The 26,095-nt window shown below is 42.6% G+C and overlaps 1 protein-coding gene across 3 annotated transcripts; it reads left to right on the forward strand.

Moving 5' to 3' along the window:
• The first annotated feature begins 58 nt into the window (after positions 1-58).
• Positions 59-25,828, forward strand: Seh1l (SEH1 like nucleoporin). 3 transcript variants are annotated; one of them, XM_052742400.1, is made up of 9 exons: positions 59-279; positions 4,703-4,753; positions 12,271-12,417; positions 13,906-14,117; positions 16,766-16,864; positions 18,744-18,884; positions 19,357-19,514; positions 22,200-22,350; positions 24,933-25,828. In XM_052742400.1, the coding sequence occupies exons 1-9, from the start codon at positions 169-171 to the stop codon at positions 25,216-25,218; spliced, it is 1,356 nt and encodes a 451-aa protein (XP_052598360.1). In that variant the 5' UTR covers positions 59-168; the 3' UTR covers positions 25,219-25,828. The 3 variants fall into 3 exon arrangements, with proteins under 3 accessions (XP_052598360.1, XP_052598362.1, XP_052598361.1); XM_052742402.1 differs by lacking the exon at positions 24,933-25,828 and adding an exon at positions 23,526-23,991 and having other exon boundaries at positions 60-279; XM_052742401.1 differs by having other exon boundaries at positions 61-279; positions 25,054-25,828.
• Positions 25,829-26,095: the final 267 nt, after the last annotated feature.

Below are 26,095 nucleotides of genomic sequence, written 5' to 3' on the forward strand. Positions count from 1 at the left end.
CGAGGTCTGGGCACAGGCTCCGCCCGCGCAGGGCGTGTCCCTCGGGGCGTGGCGTGCCGGGGCGACGCGGGCCGACGTGCCGTACGCGCCTCCCCGCGGCGTGCGGTCCGGGGACTGCTGGCCCCAGCGCCGGCCTCTCGGAGGCGGGCCGGGCAGACGGCGGCGGCCATGTTTGTGGCGCGCAGCATCGCGGCGGACCACAAGGACCTCATCCACGATGTGTCTTTCGACTTCCACGGGCGCCGGATGGCCACCTGCTCCAGCGACCAGAGCGTCAAGGTGCGCGCGGCGCGCTCCTCGGCTTCCCCGGGGCTCGGCACGGAGCGGGAGGGATGGGCTAGGAGGGAGGGAGGCGGCGCGGAAGGGACCCGTCCCGACCGAGACGCACGCGACCCGCGTCGGGGCCGCCGCCGCCGCCGCCGCCGCCCCCCCGGAAGCGGCGAGAGCCCTCCCCGCCGGCGGATTGTGGGGTCACGGCTGCCCGCGCTCGCGGCGCGCTCCTCCTGCCGCGCCTGCGCCGGAAGGGCTCCCGGCTTCGGGGTGCTGAGCGCACGCGCGTGCCGAGTCTCCGGAGTGGGTCCTGGTTGGGTCCCCAGTTGTGGTCTCCCGCGCTTGTGTGCGGACCGGTGGCTTCCCGTGGGGATGTCTTCCCCCCCCCCCCCCCCAGCAGCGTGAGTCTTAGTTCCGTGGGCCTCGCCTGTGTTCCTTTGCCGGGGACACTTTCTCCGGAGGGGAGTCCCGTGGAGGGAAACTACACACAGCGCAGTTCTGTTCTTGGGTGTTTGAGACTGTCTCAGTTTTGTCCTCCAGTCGCCGCTTCAGCCATGCTGGGGTTACAAAGCATGAACTCCTGCACGACGCCAGAATAGCCGGAAAACCTGACAGTTTTTATTATTCTTGTTCATGTTCAAGTGGTCCGTTGACTATGATACGATGCATTAATTTTTGGAGACCAGTCTCAATTCTGTAGCCCACCCCCGGTGATCTACCTGCTTCTGCCGCGATTAGAGAGATGTGCGCCGCCGCCAGGCACGGCTCTGCCCCTCCCACACCTCAGTTTTAAAGATTTATTTTGCTTTGTATGAGTGTTCTGTCTGCATTGTATGTATGTATGTGCAACTCCTGGTGTCTAGGCAGGTCGGAAGAGGACGTCTGATCCTTTGGAGTTAAGGTTGTGATTCATTTGTTGGGAGAACCGAACCTGGGTCTGGGTCCCTTGGAGCCCTTAAGGGCTGAGCCAACTATTGGCCAAGGAGGGCAGGTAACAGACATCAGTTAAGCCCTTAGGAATGGTCTTTACTAAGATAGTGTGGCAATATTGGGAGAGAACGTAATTCTGCATGCAGAACGTACATGTATCCACTACCATGACAGTCAGGGAAGGGGCTGCTTCAACTGTCTTGCTACCAAACTGCTTCGCCGCTTTCACAGCGTAGTCACTGGACTGCTAATCCGTGTACCTCGGCTGTCTCTGATGACTTTGTTACCGCTTCTGCCCATGCTACCTGAAGCGGGCAAGAAATGACCATCTGGGAAGCCTTTTATTAGGCATAATGTTGTCACACAAGGAGAGACAGGACAGGAGAGTGACCTCCAGCTGACTTACTTAGTGAGACTGAGCAGCCTGTTTATACAACCAGAGAATGGGGGTTTTTGAACCACAGCCTCGAACCTTTAGCATCTGTTTACAGCAATCCCTGCTAGGCCACCACCGCCCAGCTCAGTAATTTTCTTTTCTTTTCTTTTCTTTTTTTTTTTTTTTTTTTCTCGAGACAGGGTTTCTCCATGTAGTTTTGGTGCCTGTCCTGGATCTCACTCTGTAGACTAGGCTGGCCTCGAACTCACAAAGATCCGCCTGGCTCTGTCTCCTGAGTGCTGGGATTAAAGGCGTGTGCCACCGCTGCCTGGCTATCAGTAATTTTTTCTAAGGAGAAAATCTAACATTTGCACAGATTAAAAAAAAATGTGTGTATAAATACAAGGCTCTTCAGTAAGAAAAAGTAGTCTGGCCAGGTGTAGTGGCTCATGATTTTAATCCTAGCACTGGGAGGCAGAGGCAGGTGGATCTCTGAGTTTAAGGCCAGCCTGGTCTACAGTGGGAGTTCCAGGACAGCCGGGGCTACAGAGAAACCCTGTCTCAGGAATAAAAAAAATAAAATAAAATAAAGGCGTGCACCACCGCTACCTGATTTACACTGTCTTTTAAAGAATTTTTGTCAAGCTGGGTGGTGGTTGCACACACCTTTAATCCCAACGTTTAGGAGAAAGAGGCATGCAGATCTCAGCCAGGTATGCTTAAGTGAGTTCCAGGACAGTCATGGCTGTGGAGAGACCCTGTCACTCCCCCCCCCCCAAGAATTTTGTTAATATAGGTTCATTATGGGATAGCTGAATGTCAATGTGGACTTTTATGTGTGTGTGTGTGTGTGTGTGTGTGTGTGTGTGTGTTTGTGTGTGAGTGTGTGTGTGCATGAGGTCTGAAAGAGTTGATGCCTTGGAATTACAGTTGTAGGCAGTTGTGAACCACATCGTATGCGTGCTGAGAACTGAACCAGGGTCCTCTGCAGAGAGCAGTAAACGTTAACTGTTGAATGATCTCTCCAGCCCCTTCTCTGGTTGTCTTGGTAGTGTATATACATGTAAGCTTTTCATGCCCATTTTTTTTTCTCTCTCAATATTGCTACGATATCTTAGTGAATACCATTCCTAAGGGCTTAACTGATGTCTGCTACCTGAATTAGCCATACTTGTCATTATCCACTTGCTCCCAGATCTTTTAGTTCTTTCCAAAGCTTGTAGGTTGTCACAGTGATGAAAATTCATTTATTTAGTATATTACATGCTTTGAAAGATTTCTTTAGGCTAATTCCAAATGAGAAATCAGTGAATATTTTGACACATTGTGATAAGATTTGGCAAAGTGCTCTCCCTTACCCCCAGTTTTCCCTTTTTGTGTGTGCTGGGGCTCAGACTCAGGACCTCACATATGGTAGGCAAGCAGCCTACCCCTGAGCTACATCCTTAGCCCAGTTCGTGCTATGCTACATCATGAGAGTAACAATTCAATAGCATCAAGGCCGGGATTGGCATTATCATGACTTTGTGTGTGTGGTACTGGATATTAAGCCCAGGCTTGGCAAATGCTTTGCTTCTGAACTCTGCCATCCATTTTACTTTTTATTTTGATACATGGTCTCCCTAAGTTAGCGTTACCCAGGCTGGCTTGTACTTGCGGTCCTCATCCCTCAGCCTCCTGAGTATCTGGGATCGCACATATACACCACCAGGCTGGCACATTATTTTTTCTTTGTGATACTAGGGGTTGAACTACGGGTCTCAGGTGCTAGGCAGCTGAGCATCCCCAGTTCTTAAGACATTTTTGACTGATTAAGTTGGAATTTTTTGGGGGGGGTTATAATTTTTTGGGGGGTTATTGAATATTTTACTTTAGCTTTTGTTTCACATGGAGTTGATCAACATTATGTGTATGTTTATGTTTAATTTTATGTGAATGGATGATCTGTTTGCACATATGTCTGTGTACCACCAGCCGTCAAAAGAGGGTGTGGGGTACTGAGAATTTGAACCTGGGTCCTGTGGAAGAGCAGCCAGTGTTCTTATCCACTGAGCCATCTCTCCAGAACTGATGGCTGCTATTTTTTATTTTGCCTCATTAAAATTTATTTGTTACCTCAAAGTGAATACCCACTGTGCTCCTCCCTCCCTCCAAGCTGGTCTAGAACTCATCATGTAGACCAGGCTGGCCCAAAACTTAGAGATCCACTTGCCTCTGCCTCCCAAGAGTTGGATTAAAGGCACGAGCCCCACTGTGCTTTTTCAATCATTTACAAAATGTGGGATGGCCATCTATCTGTAGAATATTCTCATTATTCTAAATTGGCACTGTGTCCAATAATTCCCCATCCCTGTCTCCCTAGGGTTCCTGGTTACACCTCCCTAGCTTAGATGGAACAGTATGACTGTCTTTGTATTTGGCTTGTACTGTAAGCAAATTCTTTTTCACAGTCCACTTAGTGCCACGGTTTGTACATTTATTTTTGTCCTCATATTGGTGAGTTCACAGCTTAAAATGATTTTTAGGGGCAGTGCTGCATTGCTTTCCAGTGTTCTGAAGCACAAGAAAGTAAATGTGTTAGGTAAGTGCCCTTCAGGCATGATTACCACGCTGCTGGCTGTGCGGTAGATGCTGAGGAATTGCCAGTTTGTATCAAATAAGGTGTCTGTAAACAGAGATACACACTAAAAAAGGTTATGTGGTGTTGATTGGTGAAAATGAGCCACCAGATACAGGAACCTAAACTGCTATAAACAATGTTTCAGTAGTCAAAGTTACTTATTAAAGGGTAATTGGGGGTATTACTCAGTACTGTCTTAGTACCACACTTAGCAAGCACAAGACTCTGGGCTCAGTCTTCAGGATATCACCAGCACCACCCGCCCCTCAGCACTAAAAAAAAAAAAAAAAAAAAAAAAAAACCCACAAAAAACCCAAAACAGGAATGTGTTGTGTTGATTACCTGTTAGAGCTCAGCCTCTGGTGCTTAGTGCCTGGCCCCAGCTCTGCACACCAATTCCAGGGAACATTGGTTTAAGACATGAACGATTCCTTACGCTGCTTCCTGTGGAGTTAACATTTTCCTTGCGCTTATGCTCATTTGCCTTTGTTTGTTTGTTTTTATAGGTCTGGGATAAAAGTGAAAGCGGAGATTGGCATTGTACTGCTAGTTGGAAGGTTAGTTTTTATTTTTACATGGTTTGAGAAAATTGAAATGTTTGCTATTTTAGTATTAATGACTTGAGAAAAATGATAAAATTGATATGGTATTTTTTCCTGGAAAGATAATTTCTGGTTTATTAAATTAATTTATTATTAAAGCAATAGGAACTTTGAGAATAAGAAAATTTGTAAGTTTGGCCAGGTATGGGATCCCAGTGCTTTGGGAGACTGAGGCAGGAGATTGCCATAAGTTAGAGGCCAGCCTAAATTACTGAGTGAGACCCTGTCTCAAAAACAAAACAAACAACAACAACAACAAAAAGCCCTAAGAATGGAAAAATAGTATTTTTGTAGCATTCTCTAACTACTATTAGGATTTCAGCATATTTCATGTTTTTTTTTCCCTCCTCATCAGCCACCCTACTTTATATGTTCTTTTTCCCTCAAACAAAAACAAACAAAAAACAAGAAACAAAACAGTAAACCCCCCCCCACAAAAATGCCTATAAAACCACAAAAATAAAACATAAAGCAAGCAGAAGACCATAGGACAAAAAGTACCAAACGAAAGCAAAATAAAACACAACCCCATGAAATTACCACTGAGGTCTTTTGTGTTGGCTCCTCCTGGGTGTGGGGCCTGCCCTGAGGTGTGGTTGTGAGACTCAGTGAGACTCGATTGGAGAAAACTGACTTTCATCCTTTGCCGACAGATACCGATTGCACATAGCTTCTTGGTTAGGGGTGGGACTCTGTCCAGTTCTCCCTCTCAGCCCTGACCCCCTCTGGCTTGAACCTGTACATGCTGCCGCAGTGTCCGAGTTGTGCATCAGTCCTGTTGTGCTGGAAGACACTATTTCCTTGGTGTTGTCCATCACCTCTGGCTCTTAAAGTCTTTCCACTTTCTCTTCTGCATAGATCCCTGCATAGAACTCTGCACATTGTCCAGTTGTGGTCCTTCGTGTTAGTTCCCATCTACTACAAGAAGAAGCTTCTCTGATGTGGGTTGAGCAACTATGAGTATAGCAGTATGTCATTAGGAGCCTTTTTTTTTTTTTTCTCGAGACAGGGTTTCTCTGTGTAGCTTTGCACCTTTCCTGGAACTCACTCTGTAGCCCAGGCTGGCCTTGAACTCACAGAGATCCGCCTGCCTCTGCCTCCTGAGTGCTAGGGTTAAAGGCGTGCGCCACCACCGCCCCAGGAGCCATTTTATTACTGTGTTCCTTTATCAGAATAATAGTAGTAGGTGACCTGTCTAGTCTCAGGTTCTTGGCTACTTTAGCAGTGTCAGATATGAGTTCTGTTTCATGGAGTGGGCCTTAAATCCAATCAGAAAGTGGTTGGTTTCTTCCACAATATCTTAGCTACTACTGCTTCAGTGTATTTTGCAGAGGGGTCACTTGTAGGTCACAGGGTTTGTAGCTGGGTGACCCCAACTGTGACTTTGAGGTACTAACATCAGTTTTAGGTTTAAATCATTGTCTCACCTCTAGTTCTGTGAGTTGGTCTAAAGAGGTCTTTATGACTGTCATTGCTTGAGGATCAATCATCTGGTCCTCATAGAATATTTACTTCTGCTTATAGGGTGCAGCCTTATCTTTACTTTTAATTGATTGCCCTTAAGTGTGGGGTGGTCTGTCCTCTAATGATTGGCTCTTCCCATAACCCCAGGTGACTACAGGTTTAGTGAGAATGATGATTTCTTTCCATGGCTTCAGCCTTGAAAGGGGGATGAGATGAATTTAGACAGCTGTTCCTTAAGTGATTAGCATGCCTATGTAGAGCAGTGTAGCCAGAAGGTTTCTTGGGCCCCCCCTGGCACCCCGCCCCCCCTTAGCTGCTTATAAAATAATAATTCAGGGGCTTAATATTATTTATAACTGCTCGGCCTTAGCTCAGGCTTATTACTGACTAGCTCTTACACTTAAATTAACCCATAGTTCTTATCTATGTTTAGCCACATGGCTTGGTACCTTTTCTCAGTCATCTTGCCTCCTCTGTGTCTGGCTGACGACTCCTGACTCCGCCCTTCCTCTTCCCAGAATTCTCCTTGTCTGCTCGCCCCGCCTATACTTCCTGCCTGGCTACTGGCCAATCATCGTTTTATTAAACCAGTGTACAAGAGCATTATCCACAGCAGAGCAACAAGAGTTTGACCTGTGCAGATGAAGGCACAGGTGCTGGTTTTTCATCCTGTGTTTAGTTGCCTTTGTGGACCTGTGAGGAGTCCATGACTTTTAGCAAAAGCAGTTTCTGAGTGTTTGTTATGAAACCATATGTTGTAGCAGCCCTGTTTTCTCCTGGCCTCCCATGACTCCTGCCATCATAAAGCTGAGTTGCCCTGGTGACCTCCAGAATACCCTGGCCCTGTAGTCACAGTAAGGAAATGAATAGACAGCACAATGATGGCTAACTCTATGCTAATGGTAAAGGTTATAGAGCTGCTAACGTTCTATCTTAAAAGGAGATGGGGAAGAGTCCGCAGATCCCCTTTTGAGATTCTAGTCACTGCTCCTTTCTGCTCTAGCCACATGTGGTCTTGGGTGTCACAGTATGTCAGGGGGACGGTGACTGAAGGTGTACATGCTGCAGTGGCAACTCCTGTCAGTCGTCACCCAGGCTGCGGTGGGACTTGGTAATGCAGTTCCATTTTTTTGTGTGTGCTAATCCATTCTCCAGTAAAGTCGTTGGTACACTCAACTAGACTTGGATAGACTCTGTTGGATAGAATTCTATTTGAATTCTTTCTCGGAAAAGTCACACAACACTGTAATAGCTTATATAGTCCTTTGTATCTGCCTAGTTTCCCTTAGCAATGCCCACCCCCCCAGACAGCGTTTCTCTGTGTAGTTTTGGTGCCTGTCCTGGATCTCGCTCTGTAGCCCAGGCTGGCCTCGATCTCACAGAGATCCACCTGGCTCTGCCTCCCAAGTGCTGGGATTAAAGGCATGTGTGCCACCACCGCTCGGCTCCCTTAGCATATTTTTTTTTTTTTTTTTTTTGGTTTTTCGAGACAGTGTTTCTCTGTGTAGCTTTGCGCCTTTCCTGGAACTCGCTTTGGAGACCAGGCTGGCCTCGAACTCACAGAGATCCGCCTGGCTCTGCCTCCCGAGTGCTGGGATTAAAGGCATGTGTGCCACCACCGCTTGGCTCCCTTAGCATATTTTTTTTTTTTTTTTTTTTTTTTTTGGTTTTTCGAGACAGTGTTTCTCTGTGTAGGTTTGCGCCTTTCCTGGAACTCGCTTTGGAGACCAGGCTGGCCTCGAACTCACAGAGATCCGCCTGGCTCTGCCTCCCGAGTGCTGGGATTAAAGGCGTGCGCCACCACCGCCCGGCGCATATTTTTGAGGTTCATCCGTGTTGTGTTTTATGTTTTTTCTTTGAGACAAGTTCTCACTGTGTAGTCCTGGCTGTCCTAGAACTCAGCCTAGACCAGGTTGGCCTCAAACTCAGAGAGATCCACCTCCTTCTGTCTCCGAAGTGCTGGTATTAAAGATGTGTGCCACCACACCAGCATTATTTTTTATTTTTATTTATTTATTTATTTTGGTTTTTCGAGACAGGGTTTCCCTGTGTAGCTTTGCGCCTTTCCTGGAACTCACTTGGTAGCCCAGGCTGGCCTTGAACTCACAGAGATCCGCCTGGCTCTGCCTCCAGAGTGCTGGGATTAAAGGCGTGCGCCACCATCACCCGGCATTATTCATTTTTTTATACAGTGCTGAGCAGTCCCAATGTGTAGATAAGCCACATTTGTTTATCCACTCACCTGCTGATGGGCATTTGAGTTCCTTGTAGTTTTTCAGTGTTAGAAGTGTTTGTTTCTTTTCTGTCTCTGTGACAGATTACAGGTATATTAGCAGCATGCCATGTGCAAAGGAAACCCTTCTTTCTTGCTTCGTAGTACTGTCCTATGACTTCAGAGGCTGTTTAGAAACATCCAGTAGCTGTTCTGTGTTGATTAATCGATGGAGATTCAAAATTTTTTTTTTTGTTTGTTTGTTTGAGATAGCCTGAAACTTGTATGTAAGACAAGCAGACTGCCCTTAGAGTTGTGACATTTTTTTCTGTACCTATCTTCCAACTGCTAGGATTACAAACACCTGCTACCACACCTATCTATTTCTTTTCTTTTCTTTTTTGAGACAGGATCTTTGTAGTCCTGACTGGCCTAGAACTTGCTGTGTAGATCAGGCTGGTCTTGGTTACAGAGATGCACCTCTCTGGTTGGGATTAGAGGTGTATGCCACCTTGCCTGGTTATTTAATTTTTTTTTAATTGTGGTGACATCTTTGTGTAGACCTTATTCTTTAGTTAGAATGAGAATTTAACATTTGATTAAGCAATGATAACTTAGTGTGTCTTTTAGTTAATAGCTTTTTAAAGTAAGATTTGAAGGCGAAGCCCAAAAGACCAGACAGAATGAAAAGTGGGCAGTTTTTCCATTGATGCAGCATTGTTACCATGTTGAAGTTACTGGGTTCAGGAGGAATTCTTACATCATCATTATGATGATGATGATGATGATGATGATGATGATGATGATGATGTTGTTTTCCTCTTTGTGAGACAGGATCTTTTCCATAGCCCTGGCTGTTCTGGAATTCATTTTGTAGAACAGGCCTGTCTTGAACTCACAGAGATCCTGCCTGCCTCTCAAGTGCTGAGATTAAAGGCATACGCCACTTCTGGTCTAAGAATTCTTTTTTTTTTTGGTTTTTCGAGACAGGGTTTCTCTGTGTAGCTTTGCGAGAATTCTTACATTATTGAAAATAGAGGAAATGTTAGAAATACAGAAGCGTGGCTGGGGATGTAGCTTGGTTAGTAGAGTGCTTGCCTTAGCATGAACAAAGCCCTGGTTTGATTGCCAGTCCTGCATAAACCAGGTATGGGTGGTGCATGGCTGAAATTTTAGTGCTCACCTGTAATCCCAGCACTGGGGATGTGAAGGCAGGAAGAACAGAAGTTCTGGATCATCCTTAGATACATAAGGAGTTCTTTTTTTCAAGACAGGGTTTCTCTGTGTAGTCCTGGCTGTCCTGGAACCTGCTCTATAGACCAGGCTGGCCTCAAACTCTCAGAGATCCGCCTGCTTCTGCCTCCCAAGTGCTGGGATCAAAGGCGTGGTGCATCGCCACCGCCTGTTACATAAGGCGTTCTAAGCCACTCTGGGCTACATGAAACCATGTCTTAACAATGTCTAAATGCAATAGGTAGATTGATGCTCAGAGCATCTGTAATGCTGGGATTAAAGTGTGCACCACCACCACCCAGCTCTAGCAAATTCTTTTGATGGTGAAGTATATCAGTCCATTTTCTTTCTTGACAGAGTGAGGGTGTACAGTAGTAACGACATTTCTTATATATAAAGGAAATGAAATGATTCTGTACTTTAAATTAGATATATTCCTTGACTTACAGTGGGGCTCTTTACCAATAAACATAAATTAAGTTGAAGATCCTGTAAGTTGAAAATGTATTTAGTATGCCCAACTTGCTTAGCATCCTACATTAGTACAGCACACTGGGGATTCTTGGTCGATCCTGTCTGACTGGCTCCTGTGGTTCACTGCTGTTGCCCAGCGTTGGCAGAAGCTGATGCTGCCTAGGTATAGATCAAACTCATGTTAAAGTATCATTTTACGCCGGGCGGTGGTGGCGCACGCCTTTAATCCCAGCACTCGGGAGGCAGAGCCAGGCGGATCTCTGTGAGTTCGAGGCCAGCCTGGTCTCCAAAGCGAGTTCCAGGAAAGGCGCAAAGCTACACAGAGAAACCCTGTCTCGAAAAAAAACCAAAAAAAAAAAAAAAAAAAAAAAAAAAAAGTATCATTTTACATCATCATAAAGTTAAGCACTTGTAAATCAAACCATCGCAAGTTGTGGACCAGCTCACTTATTTCTTTGGGTACAAGGATTTGAGCTGCCTCTGTCCATAAAATAGTACCTTGTTTAACTTCACCTCAGTTAAAATGATTTAATCATTTTGTTGCTACTCTTCTGTCTGTTGTTAGCGTTTAAGATTTTATTTATTGTGTTAAGAGTTTCCCTGCATGTATATGTGCATCAAGTGCTTGCAGTGACCTTCCTGGAAGTTAAATGATTGTGAGCTCCCGTGTGGGTGCTGGGAACTGAACCCAGATCTTCTGCAAGAGCAGCCAGTGGTCTTACCTGCTGAGCCATCTCTCCAGCCCCTGTGTTAGCTCCTGAAGTGAATAAAATACCCTATATTTTTGCAGTGTATATATTTTCATACTTATTAGAACTGCATGCCCCACTCCAAATAATTGTTTAAAACACTATAGTACCTTTTTGAGTTATAACTTAAATGTCATATTTACCTCTTTTAAGAGAATAATTTTTTCTTCTTTTTTCTTTTTGGTTTTTCAAGGCAGGGTTTCTCTGTGTAACAGCTTTGATTGTCCTGGAAACTTGCTTTGTAGATCAGGCTGACCTGGAACTCATAGAGAGCCTGCCTCTTGTCTCCTGAGTGCTGGGATTATAGGCATGCGCCGCCACCACCGCCCGGCAGAACAATTTACTCAAAAAGTTGTGTGACCATTTCCTGTTTAATTCTAGAACATTTTCATGCGCTACACACAAACCCCGTATTCTTCATCCAGAAGTCATTTCTGGTTCCTGCCTCTTCTCATCCCTGGCAACCATGAATCTACTTCTGTCTCCGGGTTGTAAAGCAGATAATCTTGATTAATCTTATTTATTTGACTAGGTAGATGCTTTCTGTACAAATATTTTGCAAATAAGGGCTGGAGAGATGGCTCAGAGGTTAAGAGCACTGGCTGCTCTTCCAGGGGTCCTGAGTTCAATTCCCGGCAACCACATGGTGGCTCACAACCAACTGTAGTGAGATCTGGGTGCCCTCTTCTGGGGTGTAGGAATATATGCAGACAGAACATTGCATACATAATAAATAAATAAATAAATCTTTAAAAAAAAAAAAGAAGTATTTTTCAACTAAAAAGAAAAAGATGGACTTCCTTGATTGGTTAGGCTAAATTACAAAGTAGGCCTCCCATATTGGAGATCAAAAACACCCTCTGGCTTTGCCATTCTTAGTACGTGTTTGGATGGCTCCATTATGGGGCTGGAGAGGAAGTGCTGGCTGTGCAACTGTGCGGACCGAGTCCAGAACCCCCCTTCAATGGTGTGTGTGGCAGCATGTGCTTGTCATCCCAGTGCTGGCGTGGTGGAGACTGGAGGGTCTCCAGGAGTTAGCTGGCCAGCCAGTCCAGCCAGGTGGTGAGCTCTGAGTTCAGTGAGAGAGATGGAGAACACACGTGTGCACACACACATTCAAAATAAAAAAAAATTTAAAAGTGTTAACAACTCCAGAAGTCCACAATCCTGAATATCTTCCAAAAGTTCAAAGTCTTTAGAAATTAACTTTTTATTAAAACGTTAAGTTGGTATCTTTCTCTTCTAACTGAAGTAAAACTGCCCATGTTCTATTTTATTTTCTCGAGTAAAACTGTATGTGCAAAGTGAGTAAACTCAGTTTTGTTTTTTAAATTCCCCAGACACACAGTGGATCTGTATGGCGCGTGACGTGGGCTCATCCTGAGTTTGGACAAGTTTTGGCTTCCTGTTCTTTTGACCGAACAGCAGCTGTTTGGGAAGAAATAGTCGGAGAATCAAATGACAAACTTCGAGGACAGAGTCACTGGGTGAGACATTTAGTATCGCACAGAAAAGCCAAGGTGTGAGCTCTCGGACCATTAGTGCCTCCACGACTACCCAGGCCCCGGGCTCACTGTGAGCACTGCCCCCCCCCCCCCCCCCCCCCCCCCCCCCGTCCCCCTCCCCCCTCCCCGTTCTGCTTTCTAAGGAATTTTCTCCTGTTGACTTCACATTTGCTTGGCTTGCACTAGTGCTTGGGCCATCATTATTCCGGTGACGAACCCAGGGGATTTGCCTTGCACCCAATCTTATATATTTGTTTATTTTACATGATTCTTGTGTGGTAGTTAGTATATGACTTTAGACTTCTGATTTGTGGTTATTTTGCACTCCCTGGGATTGAACCCAGGGCCTCTATCAGTGACTGAGCTATACTCCGAGCTTCCCTTATCTGTGTCTACTGTAAGTTCTACCTCAGCCTTTATTGAATGATTGGTTTTGGGCAGGAATAGTACCTGTGTGCTGCTCACAATCCTTATCCATAAAAGTAGAGAACTGAACTAGATTATAAGACCTTTCCACTACTGTTTCTGAAGTTTATCATGTCAAGTATTTTACTTTCCTTACAATTTATTTTTCTTAATAATCACACAGTATAGAATTGAAAGCTGTAAAAGGATGTGTGTAGTGAGATCTTCCTCTTCTCCTGGCTCTGCCAGAAGGTAGACTAGTCTGCAGATGTTTGTCTATCTTTTATGTAGTCCATTCCTTTACTGATGTTGATAGACATTGTAATCCTTACATTTACTATTTAAGGATTCTAATTCATTTGATTTTACTACTTGTATCATGCTTTGCATGACAGAGCCATGTGTATAAAAATTCTGACATTTTCTGGTTTGGGGACCAGTCTGTTGAGTGAGTGTTTTATTATTACTTAGTGAGTGCGTTAGGATTTTTATTGCTGTGAAGAGACATACCATGCCCACGGCAGCTCTTATAAAGTCAAACATTTAATTGAGGGGGCTCACTTACAGAGGTTTAGTCTATTATCTTCCTGGAGGGAGCATGATGCCATGCAGGCAGACATGGTGCTGGAGGAGTAGCTGAGCATCCTTTATCTTGCAGGCAATAGGAAGTCAACTGACTGTCACACTGGGTATAGCTTGAGTAAAGGAGACCTCAAAGCCCACCCCCACAGTGACACTTCCTCCAACAAGGCCACACCTCCTAATAGTGCCACTCCCTTTGGGGGCCATTTTTTTCAAACCATTACAGCGAGATTACTAACATACATTATCCTTTCTAAAGGTAGACTTTATTCTGTCTTAAAGGCAACAGTTAATTACAGCTCACTAATTTGTTAGTGATTGTTATTTAAGCAAAGTGCATCATTGGAAATAGACACCAAAAGAGGCTTTAAGTTAACTCAAGGATAAACACCTAGTTGATGACAGAGATGTCTCTGTGATTCTAAAACATTTTATTTTTCAGATCCATCACATTTTCTTTTTGTGTATGAATTCTTTTTTCAGGTGAAGAGGACAACTCTAGTGGATAGTAGAACATCTGTTACTGATGTGAAATTTGCTCCCAAACACATGGGTCTGATGTTAGCAACCTGTTCAGCAGATGGTATAGTAAGAATATATGAGGCCCCAGATGTTATGAATCTCAGCCAGTGGTCTCTACAGCATGAAATCTCCTGTAAGCTGAGCTGTAGCTGTATTTCTTGGAACCCTTCCAGGTAAGCTTTCATAGCAAACCTTTGATAATTCTACTAAAACAGGCGAGTGATTTTCCAAGCTAAGAATTTGCTGATTTAATTTCTTAGATGCTTTCTGTAACTAGATGATATTATCTATCTGGGCATGTATCTTGTCTCTAGTTTCACTCCACAGATGAACCCATCCATTATCAATAGTTTGGTGAGAACTTTTTCTATTTATATAAAAATAAATTAGGATATTCCTAAGAGTTATATATATGCAAACATAATCAGATACGCACCAACACAAAAAGACATGATATACCTCTACATGTATAAAACTCATATATTTTCCTTGAAATTTCTTTTCTCACGGAAAAATACTTTGTGTGCATTTCTACACACACACACACACACACACACACACACACACACACACACACACCCATCTCCAGACAAGGTTTCTCTTTTGTGTGCATTTCTACACACACACACACACACACACACACACACACACACACACACACACACACACACGCACAAACACACACACACATCCCCATCTTCAGACAAGGTTTCTCTGTGTAACAGCCCTAGCTGTCCTGGATCTTGCTCTGTAGACCAGGCTGGCCTCAAACAGAGGTCCACCTGCCTCTGCCTCCCAAGTGCTGGGGTTAAAGGCGTGCACTACCACCACCTGGCTTCTTCACATATTAGTATATAATTCGTAGCATTTCTTTTAAAGCGGTTCAGTCATTCATTCATTCAAGAGACTTGCTGTTTTGCCTTTGCTGGTTTAGAACTTACTGTGTAACCAGCTAGCACTGGTGTTGAGCTTGCTGTCCTGCTGCTCCTCCTGAGTGTTGGGGTAATAATAAGGTTTATAATAAAATAATTGTAATTATAATTATAAAAATAATACCTGTGTAAACATCCTTCCTGTTTAAATGCTCCATATTGAGTATGGTTGTATGAGTATGTATGAGTGTGAATAGGCCATGGTTTCTTTTTAAAGATTTTTTAAAAAGAACTTGTTTTATGTGTATGGGTGATTTGCTTGCATGTATGTCTGTGTATTCCGTGTGTCTGGTGCCCTTGGAGGCATGAAGAGGGTGTTGGGTCCCTGGAACTGGAGTTGTAGACTGTTGTGAGTCACCATGCGGATGCCTGGAGTTGAACCTGGGTCCTCTGGAGGAGCAGCAAGTGATCTTAACCGCTGAGCCATCTCTCCAGCCCTCTCCTATATTTGCTTTTTATTTATTTTTTTAATCACTTGGTAAGGAAAAATGCAAATATATTTAGAGAAGTAGAAAATAAAACTGAAAGTTCTTTTTTTCTAAAAGTAAATGCTGTCACTAGTTTAATTTCTAGATTTTAATTATGCTAGCCACTGTTACATATGTAGATGACTTAGACTATTGGTTCTTGCTCTCTTAGATCTAAACCGTTTATAGTCACTGATCAAATAGGTCACTCATTCATAAATGACTAGTAGGTGTTTTATTTGTGGTAATCTTTATAGTTGTTGTGTTAGTAATTGCAGTTTTAAATTTATCTGTACTTAACTGGTTTATTCTTAGATTATATGATTCCTCTTACATTTTTTTAAACTTTTTAACTTTTTATGTGTATTGGTATTTTGCCTGCTTGTATGTTTGTGCACCACAATAACGCAGTTACTGTGGAAGCCAGAAGAAGGCATTAGCTTTCCTGGGACTAGAGTACTAGATCATTGTGAGCCACCACGTATGTGGGATCTAGGAATCAAACCTGGGTCTTGTGGAAGAGTATCTAGTGCTCTTAACCCCTTAGCCATTTATCCACCCCTAAAGATTTCTCTCCTAAAAAAGAGAAAATTAGCCAGGTGGTGGTGGCACATTCCTGTAATCCCAGCACTCCAGAGGCAGAGGCAGGTGAATCTCTGTGAATTGAAGCTAGCCTGGTCTATAGAGCAAGTTCCAGGACAGCCAGGGATACACACAGAGAAACCCTGTCTTGAAAAACAAAGAGAAACTCTCTTGAAAAACAGAGAGATAGATAGAGATATTATGCTTATTTTGCTTCTGTTTAATGTTGAGCCTTATCTTTTCTATTCATTTCTGTTTGTTACATGAGTATTTATAACATTTGGATTCTATAGATATTTAGTATGTGTATAGATACTATATATAGGTATTTTGTCTATGAACACTAGTTCACTTTAAAATTTAGCTAGCAGCTCGGTTATGTGAATATTTGTTGATAGATGTGCTCTCATGAAGCTGTTATTTACATAGAATAATCTCTCCTTCCTGTCATCACATAGCTCTCTGTAGTTCATCTGAGTTTTTCTGATTAGATTAGTGGATCTAATATGTGAAGCTTTCGTAACAAAGCTTTAGTAAGCTTTACTAATAAAGAGCTCCATTTTTCCTGTTGCTGATGTTTGTAGGAAGAAGGGTATGGCAGGTGTCATTTTTAACCTGCCAGTTGTTTGAATACCCTCTGTTGGAAGAAGCTCCTTCTGTTTAAGCCATAGTGTGTGTGTGTGTGAAGAACAGTCCTGAGGGACAGAGGGTGAGGTCCTCGCGCGCGCGTGCGCGCGCACGCACACACACACGCAGTGCAGCAGGCCTGTGGTGGACATGCAGATGTGGTAGGAAGTTCAGGCTAGCTTGTGGTCACCTGTCTCCTTGCTTCATTCCCAGCTCTCGTGCTCACTCGCCCATGATCGCCGTGGGAAGTGATGACAGCAGCCCCAATGCAATGGCCAAGGTGCAGATATTTGAATACAATGAAAACACCAGGTCAGTACTGCTCTGTTCAGCATTGTGTGTAGCTTTTCAATTACTATTCCTTCATTCATCACCTGCATTGTACATCCTTCATTGTGTAGTCACTGATTTCCCGTGATATATCAAGTTCTGTGCTGTGCTTTCCTGTATGGGTTTGGTCTTTTGTTTTTTTGCTTTTTAAAAAAAGGATTTATTTTCTGATTACTTTGCCTACATATATGTCTGTGTACCATGTGCATGCCTGGTCATTGGCTCCTCTGGAACTGCAGTTGTGGATGGTTGGGAGCCCCATGTGGTGCTGGGAATAGAGCCCAGGTCCTCTGCAGAATTAATAATGCTCCAAGCTGCTGAGCAATCTCTCCAGCCCCATTGTTTTTTGCTTTTTGAGTCAGTCTCATGCCACCCTGGTTAGTCTTGAACAAATTCAATTGATCTTCCTGTTTCAGTCTGTGGAGACTGGCCTTGAACTCACAGAGATTCGCCTGGCTCTGCCTCCTGAGTGCTGGGACTAAAGGAGTGTGCCACCACTGCAAATTGCTACTAGTCTAGAGATTAAAATGTAAGGTATAGTTTCTACTTTATATAAGAATAGCTTCTGAGGAAGAGATCACATAGTTTATACATGTTGAGCTCCTGTACAGTGTTAGGTTATTTTGACATGAGTGTCTCAGATGTGTGCATTCATATATATATCCTGCACTCCCTAATCATTCGGTGCCACCACTGCCTGGCATGCCTTTTGCCTTTACTTAAACAAACAGAAAATCACTAGTAAACCCAGATTTTATCTAGCTAAGTTTTGATTAGCTATTTTAAGATACACTTACATTGTAACACTTGGGCTAGCCCAACAGAAATTTTTTCACTTACCAGTCTGGAGGCCAGAGATCTAAAATCAAATGTAGGCTTGGCTGTGCTTCTTTGAAATCCTCTTGGCTCTTCTAGTTTTGATAGCCAGGAACTCCTGGGCTTGTGGCAGCATCACTTCAGGCTCCCTCACTGCTTTGTCTTTCTCAGAGTCAGTCCTACCCTAGTGACAATGAATAAGCACAGAATAAGCACAGAATAAGCACAGAGAAATACACTGTTTTCTTCTGGAGTAAGGTCATATTTACAGGCTCCAGTTTGGGCTTAGGAGTTAGTTTATCATCTGGGGGTCCACTGTTCAGTGTCTTCCAAAGGCAAGTGCTTACTGTGAGCAGTATGAAAAAAATTAACATATATTGATGAAGTTTTTAAAACGTTTTATTTCGCTGGGCGGTGGTGGCGCATGCCTTTTTTTTTTTTTAATTTTTTTATTTTTTGCTTCATCTAAAGCAACTTTTATTAAGGGGCACAGGCACATGCCTTTAATCCCAGCACTTGGGAGGCAGAGCTAGGCGGATCTCTGTGAGTTCGATGCCAGCCTGGGCTCCCAAGTGAGTTCCAGGAAAGGCGCAAAGCTACACAGAGAAACCCTGTCTCGAAAAACAAAAACAAAACAAACAAACAAAAATTTTATTTATTTATTTTGAGACAGGGTCTCTGTATGTAGCCCCAGCTGGCCTCAAACTCAATAAAGATCCTCTTGCCTTCAGAGTGCTCGGCTTAAAGGAAGTGCCACCAAGCCTGGCTCAAGTTGTTTTTATTTGAAAGCTTTGTTTTTATTTATGTGTAGATGTATATATGAGTATATGCCTCATGTGTGCAGGTGCCTACATAGGCCTGAGGAGAACATTTCTATCTCCCGAAGCTGGAGTTCCCGGCAGTGGTGAGCCACCTGATGTAGGTGTTGAAAATCCAGCTGTGGTCCAGGAAGAACAGCAAGTGCTCTTAACTATGAAGCCATCTCTCCAGCCCCAAGTTTTATGTCTTATTTCCAAAATTTCTAATTAATTTTTCTCTGAATTAGGAAATATGCAAAAGCGGAAACCCTTATGACCGTCACAGATCCTGTTCATGATATTGCGTTTGCTCCGAATTTGGGAAGATCTTTCCATATCCTGGCAATAGCAACCAAAGATGTAAGAATTTTCACATTAAAACCTGTAAGGTGAGTTGTAGAAAAATCAGGAATATGAAAGTGCACCTTCCTTTTGAGAATAGTAGTGGGTCAGGGCTGAAGATTGCATCGTATACTGAATATTTGATGTGACTTTTGGAGTGAGGATTTCATTTGAATTGTTTCAGGTCCTTTTCTGGCTTCTGTATGTACTCTGTGCTACTCGGTTTATTAGAATCTGGACCTTGTTTTGGGGACTAATGTGCTCAATTGTTTCTTCCAAAAAAAGTCACTGAGCACAATTTGTGGGGTGAAATAAGTCCAGGTGGTGGAGGATCCAAATGGAAGTGGCACTTTCATGGCCACAGGGCTAAGTGGTGGGGGTGGGGGACATAGGTGTGCACGTTAGGGGAAAATACAGGAAGCATATTTATTTGTATTTCTTACTTAAAATGTGTGTTTATGTGTGAGAGTGTGTGTATACACACGTTTTTCTTGAAAACTTTGTTAATCTTTTTTTTAGGAAAGAACTTACTTCTTCTGGTGGTCCCACAAAATTTGAAATCCACATCGTGGCTCAGTTTGATAATCATAATTCTCAGGTCTGGAGGGTGAGTTGGAACATAACAGGAACAGTACTCGCATCCTCAGGAGATGACGGCTGTGTGAGGTTGTGGAAAGGTAAGGTTTTTAGTGGAGGGGTAGTTACTTCTATTTACTTTTCTCTTAGAAGTGTAAACTCTGAAATACATAAACATATGAGATATATATGATAAGGTTTCTGTGTGTATCACTGGCTGTCCTGGAACTCACTACTGAAATATATTTTTAAAAATTGTTTTTAATATTATCTAAAAATAAAAATCTTATTTGTACTATTTTGAAATATCAGATTACCTAGTTTGTAGTAGTTACTGGCCAATTGAAATGTTATATTTCTGTGGAAAAATTCCGTTTTAAAACTAATTAGAATATGGAGCCTCTCCAGCAAAAGCTAACTTGTGTGACTGACCCCCGCAGAGGCTGGTGGTCTTTGATAAAAGTGTTGGCCTTCAATGAGTTTGAATCCCCAGAACTCACCTAACAACAGGCACATAGCTCAGGTGTTTTGATCGCAGAGCTCCTTTAGGGAACTGGGAGGCAGAGAGAGGAGAGTCTAAGTTCAGGGGTTTGTACCCTGGTAAGTGCAGCACAGTGGAAGAACAGTAGTGCCTCTTTGTAAACAAGTTAGCAGATGAGGGCTGACAGCTGAAGTTGACCTCTGCAAGAGTGCTGCTGCACTTCTGTACCCGCATTCTGTCTGTCTGTCTGTCTGTCTGTCTCTGTTTCTCTCTGTCTCTCTCTCTCTCTGTCTCTGTCTCTCTCTGTCTCTGTCTCTCTGACACACACACACACACACACACACACACACACACACACACACACACACACACACACACACGGCTAAGCCTTGATGGCTTCCCATGTTCAGTCCTAGGATGTATTCTGTAGGACCAGCCCAGACTTCTCTTTCTTCAATTTGGTTTTAAGGACTTCCCTTTCCTTTTTTGTTCTAAACCTCAAGTATAACAACCCTAATAGTATCCCATTAGGTCCTTAACTTTGATTCAGTGGGTTAATTGACTTCAGGGACTAGTTTTACATTCGAAGATGAGACTATGTTGGATGAGCCACTAAACTGCCACACAGGTTTTCTTATCAATATATCTCTCTACCGTAATCTACACAAGTACCCATGTAATAATGTGTATTTGCATAGCCAAGAGATCGATCCATTCCTTATACATATTCATTGTAAGAAAGACAAAGAATTTGGGTTTGTTTTTTAAAGATTTTATTTTGATATTAGCTAGTATGTGCACACGTGTGTATAGGTTAGAGGATAACCTTGGGTATTGTTCTTAAGGGTATGATCCACCTTTTTGGTTTGAGACAAGGTCTTTCTAGCCTGGGACCTTGCCAAGTAGGCTCGGTTGCCAGCTGTTGAGCCCCAGAACGTCTATCTCTGACGTCCCATTGCTGATATTACAAGGGCATGCTACCATATCTGGTAGGTTCTTTTGATTGGACTCAGGTCCATGTGGCTGTAAGGCAAGCACTTTATTGAGTGAACTATTCCCGGAACCTGGATATTAACTTCTTAATCTTACAGATGAGAGGATGGTCTCTGTTCATTCTCTTGCAAGGAAGGGAAATAGATGGAAAAGCTTCAGTGGTTTTTAAACTAGTAGTTCTTTGTTTTTGAAACAGGATTTCATTCTGTCTGTGCCTAGCTGGTCTGGAACTCACTGTGTAGCCCAGGTTGGTCTCAAACTCAGAGCAACCCTTCTGCCTCAGCGTTCTGAAGCTCTGATTACAGGTATGAGTTACCATGGGCAGTTTAAATTAATAATTCCTCGAAAACCTTAAAGACTTGGTTATGTGTTTCATCTAAAAATTGTCCTAAATGTGTACCTGGAAGTCAATGTAGCTGACTGGAGCTGTGGAGACTGCTCAGTTGCTGACGTGCTTGCTGTAAACACGAGGTCCTAAGTTCAGATTTTCAGCACTATGGAAAAGCCAGGCCTGTTAGTGTGCAGCTGTAATCCTAGCCATAGGGTGGCGGAAGCAGGAAGGTCCCTGGAGTTCCCTGGACAGTTGGGGTAGTCAGAGTGGTGGGCTCTAGGTTCAGAGAGAGACCATACCTCAACTAAGGTGAAGAGTCAAAGGGGAAGATGCCCAGGATCACCGTCCGGCTTCCACATGACCAGAGTCTGGGCGCGCATTGCATAGACACAAACGTTGTTAAAAATGTAGCCCATACTTTCTCTCATTTCTTGTAGTTTAGGAGAAGAGTGCAGCGTTGTTTTTAACAGAATCTCAATTGTTCGATTTTACCAATAGACACTCGGGAGCCAGATGCTGGAGTGAAGGCCTGCTAGCTCAGAGAGGCAGAGAAAGCACCCAGCTGACCTTCCTCCTCTGCTGTCATCCCTGAAGCCTCTCTCTCTTACCCTCTCAACAGATCTCCTCAAACTCAGCGCCCCTCCCTTCTACTTCCTGTACGTCTCTATCTGTCCTCCTGACTCCCTCTTACTTGCTCTGCTTTTTTCTTGATAACCATATGTTCACTTCCTGTCAACTGGCTGCTTGCTCTGCTTCTTGACCTATGCTTGACTGTTTAATCCTGTTCACAATATTAGCAGAAAGCTTTTGGATTAAAGGTATGTCCTAGGGCTGAGCCACACCACAACTAGAAACAGGTCTTTCCAGTAAATAATGCAACCTCAGGGTTCACAGTGTGATCAGTGTCCTGCAACAGTGCAGGTACATGTATTATGAATAGATATTGATCCTATTAATGGATTCGGTTATTTTTTCTTTCAGCCAATTACATGGACAACTGGAAGTGTACTGGTATTTTGAAAGGTAACGGGAGCCCAGTAAATGGGAGTTCTCAGCTGGGAAGCGCAAATCCTTCACTAAGCTCAAATATTCCAAATCTTCAAAACTCATTAAATGGATCTTCTGTTGGCAGGTAGGCTCCTCTGTGGGAAAACCAAGAACCCTACCCCTGGGCACACTTTCATTTTATGTATATGGCTGTTCTGCCTCCTTGCATATCTGTGCACCACATTGTGCAGTGTTTGTGCAAGCCAGAAGAGTCAGGTTCCCTGGACTGGAGTTATGGATGCATATAAGCCTCCATGTGGGTGCTGGGGATCAAACCTGGGTCCTCTGCAAGAGCAGCCATTGCTTTTAATTGCTGAGCCACCTCTCATGATAGCCATACCAAAAGGTGACTTAGGGTAGAATAAAGTAATTCACCAATAATTGTGACACCCTTGGAATTTCACTCTTGGGTCTGTATTTAATGGCTTTCTTAGTTATGGTATGTACAATAGTTTGTAAGATCACTCAGCTATATTCCGAAATTCAGTGGTCAGTAAAAATATTAATAGCTTTGTTCATGATTCTGTGTTCTTTTCTGTAGCAGGGAGGGAGAGAAGGTGTGATTTAATAGGGTTGACTCTTACTTAGATAAACATCCATATTTTTTTTAGTGCTTGATGTGTGGGCTTTGCATCAGGTCACATTGACATTTAATAAAGTACACAACTACAGTTTTATGAGAACAGTGAGTGTCATTATTTGTCTTTTGTGCTTATAATTGAGGAAATGATAAAATTTGAGGTTTTAACATTTAGACTATTCTGCAAACATTTAAAGCAAAATTTGACATAGTCACTTTCATATTCCAATTCAAACATAAATTTGTGATATAAATTTATTTTAATATGCCTTTGGGTATAATTTGGAATAGATTAGGAAACTTCAGAATCTAGCCCTAACTGCTCTGTGGTTATGCCATTCTCATCCAAAACCAAAGAAGAAATTGCATTTTAATTTTCCCAGTTGTTTTGATACTATTGTATTTTTTATAAAGAAATCTTCCTATTTGATTCTGAGGTGTCAAGTATTTGCAACTACAGAAACAGTTTCCAGTTAACATAAAGGAGAGCAGATTATTTTCCAAGGAAAGCATATAGAGTTGATTTTAAAAATCTGGTTTTAGGCTATAGCTTTTGTACTGTTATTTTCTTCTGTAAATAGCTTTGCTGGTTTGATCTATTTTCTGATTGTGCCGATAACCATCTGAGTTGGATCTGTGATGCATTTTCCCTTTTCCATTTGTATTATGTCCTTCGACAGAAAGCACAGCTGAGCACAGCTAGCTGGAGTAACTTTGCTGTTGGCTGTTTGTTGCATGCACACAGGAATGGAGACCGAGCTCCTTTTCCCCTTCCCCAGCGCCGTTTGATCTCTCCCAAGATGCACCAGCAGCCTGCTCACTTCTAAACACAGTCCAAAAGGCCTTTAAAATGACAGCGTATATAAGTTTTTGTACTAGTCAGTTTGCTGACACTATAAATGGAAAGGCTTTTTGTTGAGACATCATCACCAAAACAATTTTTTGAAATGTTCTGAAGACTAACTTGGGTTTAAAAACTGAAAAGATTGCTACTATCCTCATAAAACTGTTGGGAGGAGGAAAAATATAATTTTATTCCATTTGGAGAATATAGGGATATGTCTTTTATTTTCTACAACAATAAGCTAAAATGATGAGTTTTTATAATTTTAATTTGAAAATCAAATAAATATTTTTCATAAAGATTGTTTTGAGTGCTAATTTGTTTACCTTTTGTAGAATTGCTTTATAGGTGATATTATCCACACAGCTGGTTGTAATTAAAAGTACTAGCAAAGAAGCAGATTTATTAACGTAGCACCAGAGTTGCGATAAAATAGCATTTGCTACCATTTTATCTGGTGGTAACATAGTGGAAGCACTTTTAAGTTTTCATCTCATACTCATTAAGAGATGGCTATTTCTAATATGTGCATGAATGTTTATGGTGTGATGCTAGACAGCTTGGTTTCCTTTGAGACAAATTGGAAACATAAGAAGAATTGACATTTTGCTGAAAATGTGCATGCAATCGAAATTCCATGTCTCAGGATTTTTAATGTGTTGTTTCAATGAATTCCTGTCTTCTGAAACTCTTGACTTTGACATAGTTATACACCTTTTCATTTACTAAATTGCATACATATTACGGGTAAGTTATAAGATGGTAATAACAGGCTGTAATTCTTTGAGCCTTTTTACACACCAAAATTCTGTAGCTATTTTCAGTTTTTTTGCAGGAAACCACAACTGTCCAATGATTTTATTTTTCAAAAGCATGTTGCAGTAGCCGGCTTTACAGTGTGCGAGTGTTGGGACTGGTTCTCAGTATCATGTATGCACTCAGCAGTGTGTGCCGGCGGCTGCTGCAGCAAGTGCAGTCCTGCTCAAAGTGAAAAGCGTGTTAGCTTTGTAAATCACAGTATCAATGAGAGATCAGATAATGCTTTACATTGATAAAATTAATGTCTCTGTAACATATGGACTGATCATTTTTTTTGGCATTTTAACTTTAACAGATTTCTTTCCAAATTTTTATACTTGCTTAAGCAACCTTGATTTAAGTGAGTCTTGATTTGTACTATTACGTTCTATTGGTTTTGGCATGAATATATAAGCTTTTTTTTTCTTTTTTTCCCCCCTTCCAGCATGTTTTCTCTTCTTTGGTTCTCTTTGTATTTACTGCTTTTCTCTTTTTCTTCTGTTCCCCTCCCTCCTTCCCCCTGTTGTTTTTGTTTTGGTGTTTTGTTTCTGTCTTCATTATTTCAGGTATTTCTTTCCCCCTCTGGATTCCCCACGGGCTGGATCAAGATGGTCCAGCTGTGCCCAGCTTCTTCCTCCTCCTGCTCCTCTGGTAGAGCGCTCTTGCGATGCGGACACTGCCAGCCTCCAGTACCCTCCCCCTCGCAGAGGGTGCCTCTCTCGGCCTCTTAATCCCTTACCTGAGAACGAAGGGGTTTAAACCACTGATTGAAAGGCCTCGTTCAGATGCTTGTCAATGCTTTTATTCCGGGCTGCTTTTTTGGTTTTCTTCGTTTTCTTTCAGAAGATCCTTCTTACTTAGGGCATGTCTTGCATGTATCACAACTGAAGTGTTTGGAACCAAACCTGTTTGTACTTCTGCAGCAGGAAACCCTGGCTTCACTAGTGGGTTACCTCTGGTGAGAGATGAGCTTCAAAAAAGCAACATTAACTGTGAAAGACTCCCAGTATCAAATTCAAAGTGCCTGTCTTGTAAATTCTGTATGGACTTGTCATAGAGTTCAGTTTTGCCTGTTAATAGACAGCTTCGTGCAAAAGCATATCATTGTGAATGTCACTCTGCATTTCAGACATTAAAAAACGTTTTGAATTTTATAGGCTGATGTTACAAATGACTGTAAAATAAATCATTCCTGTGTATAAAGCAGCAAATCATAAGGATATTTTTGTTTTTTTTTTTTTTTTTTAAATGAAAATGCCTTTCACTACTTGGAATTAACTGCTTAAAGCTTTTGTAATTATTCTCCAAGTAGGTTATTTAATAAAAACATTTTAAAAGATATGAATCTCTTGTCTTATAGAATCTGTATGTACTTGGGTTTTCTTGTTTGTTGGTTTGTTTTTTGAGACAAAGTCTGTAGCCTGGCCTGGAACTGGCTATGTAGTTTAGGATGACTTTGAACTCCTGACACACCTGCCTCCCCCTCCAAGGTGCTGGGATTACAGGATTACACTGCCATACCTGGCTAAAATAGAATCTTCTTTATTGAAGAGAGTTTAGGCTTAGACTTTTACCATGTCACAAAACCAAAAAAGCTGAAAAATAAAT

This window comes from Peromyscus californicus, unplaced genomic scaffold (genome assembly GCF_007827085.1).
Source record: "Peromyscus californicus insignis strain IS unplaced genomic scaffold, ASM782708v3 Scaffold_17__1_contigs__length_78620276, whole genome shotgun sequence".
Taxonomy (NCBI): domain Eukaryota; kingdom Metazoa; phylum Chordata; class Mammalia; order Rodentia; family Cricetidae; genus Peromyscus; species Peromyscus californicus.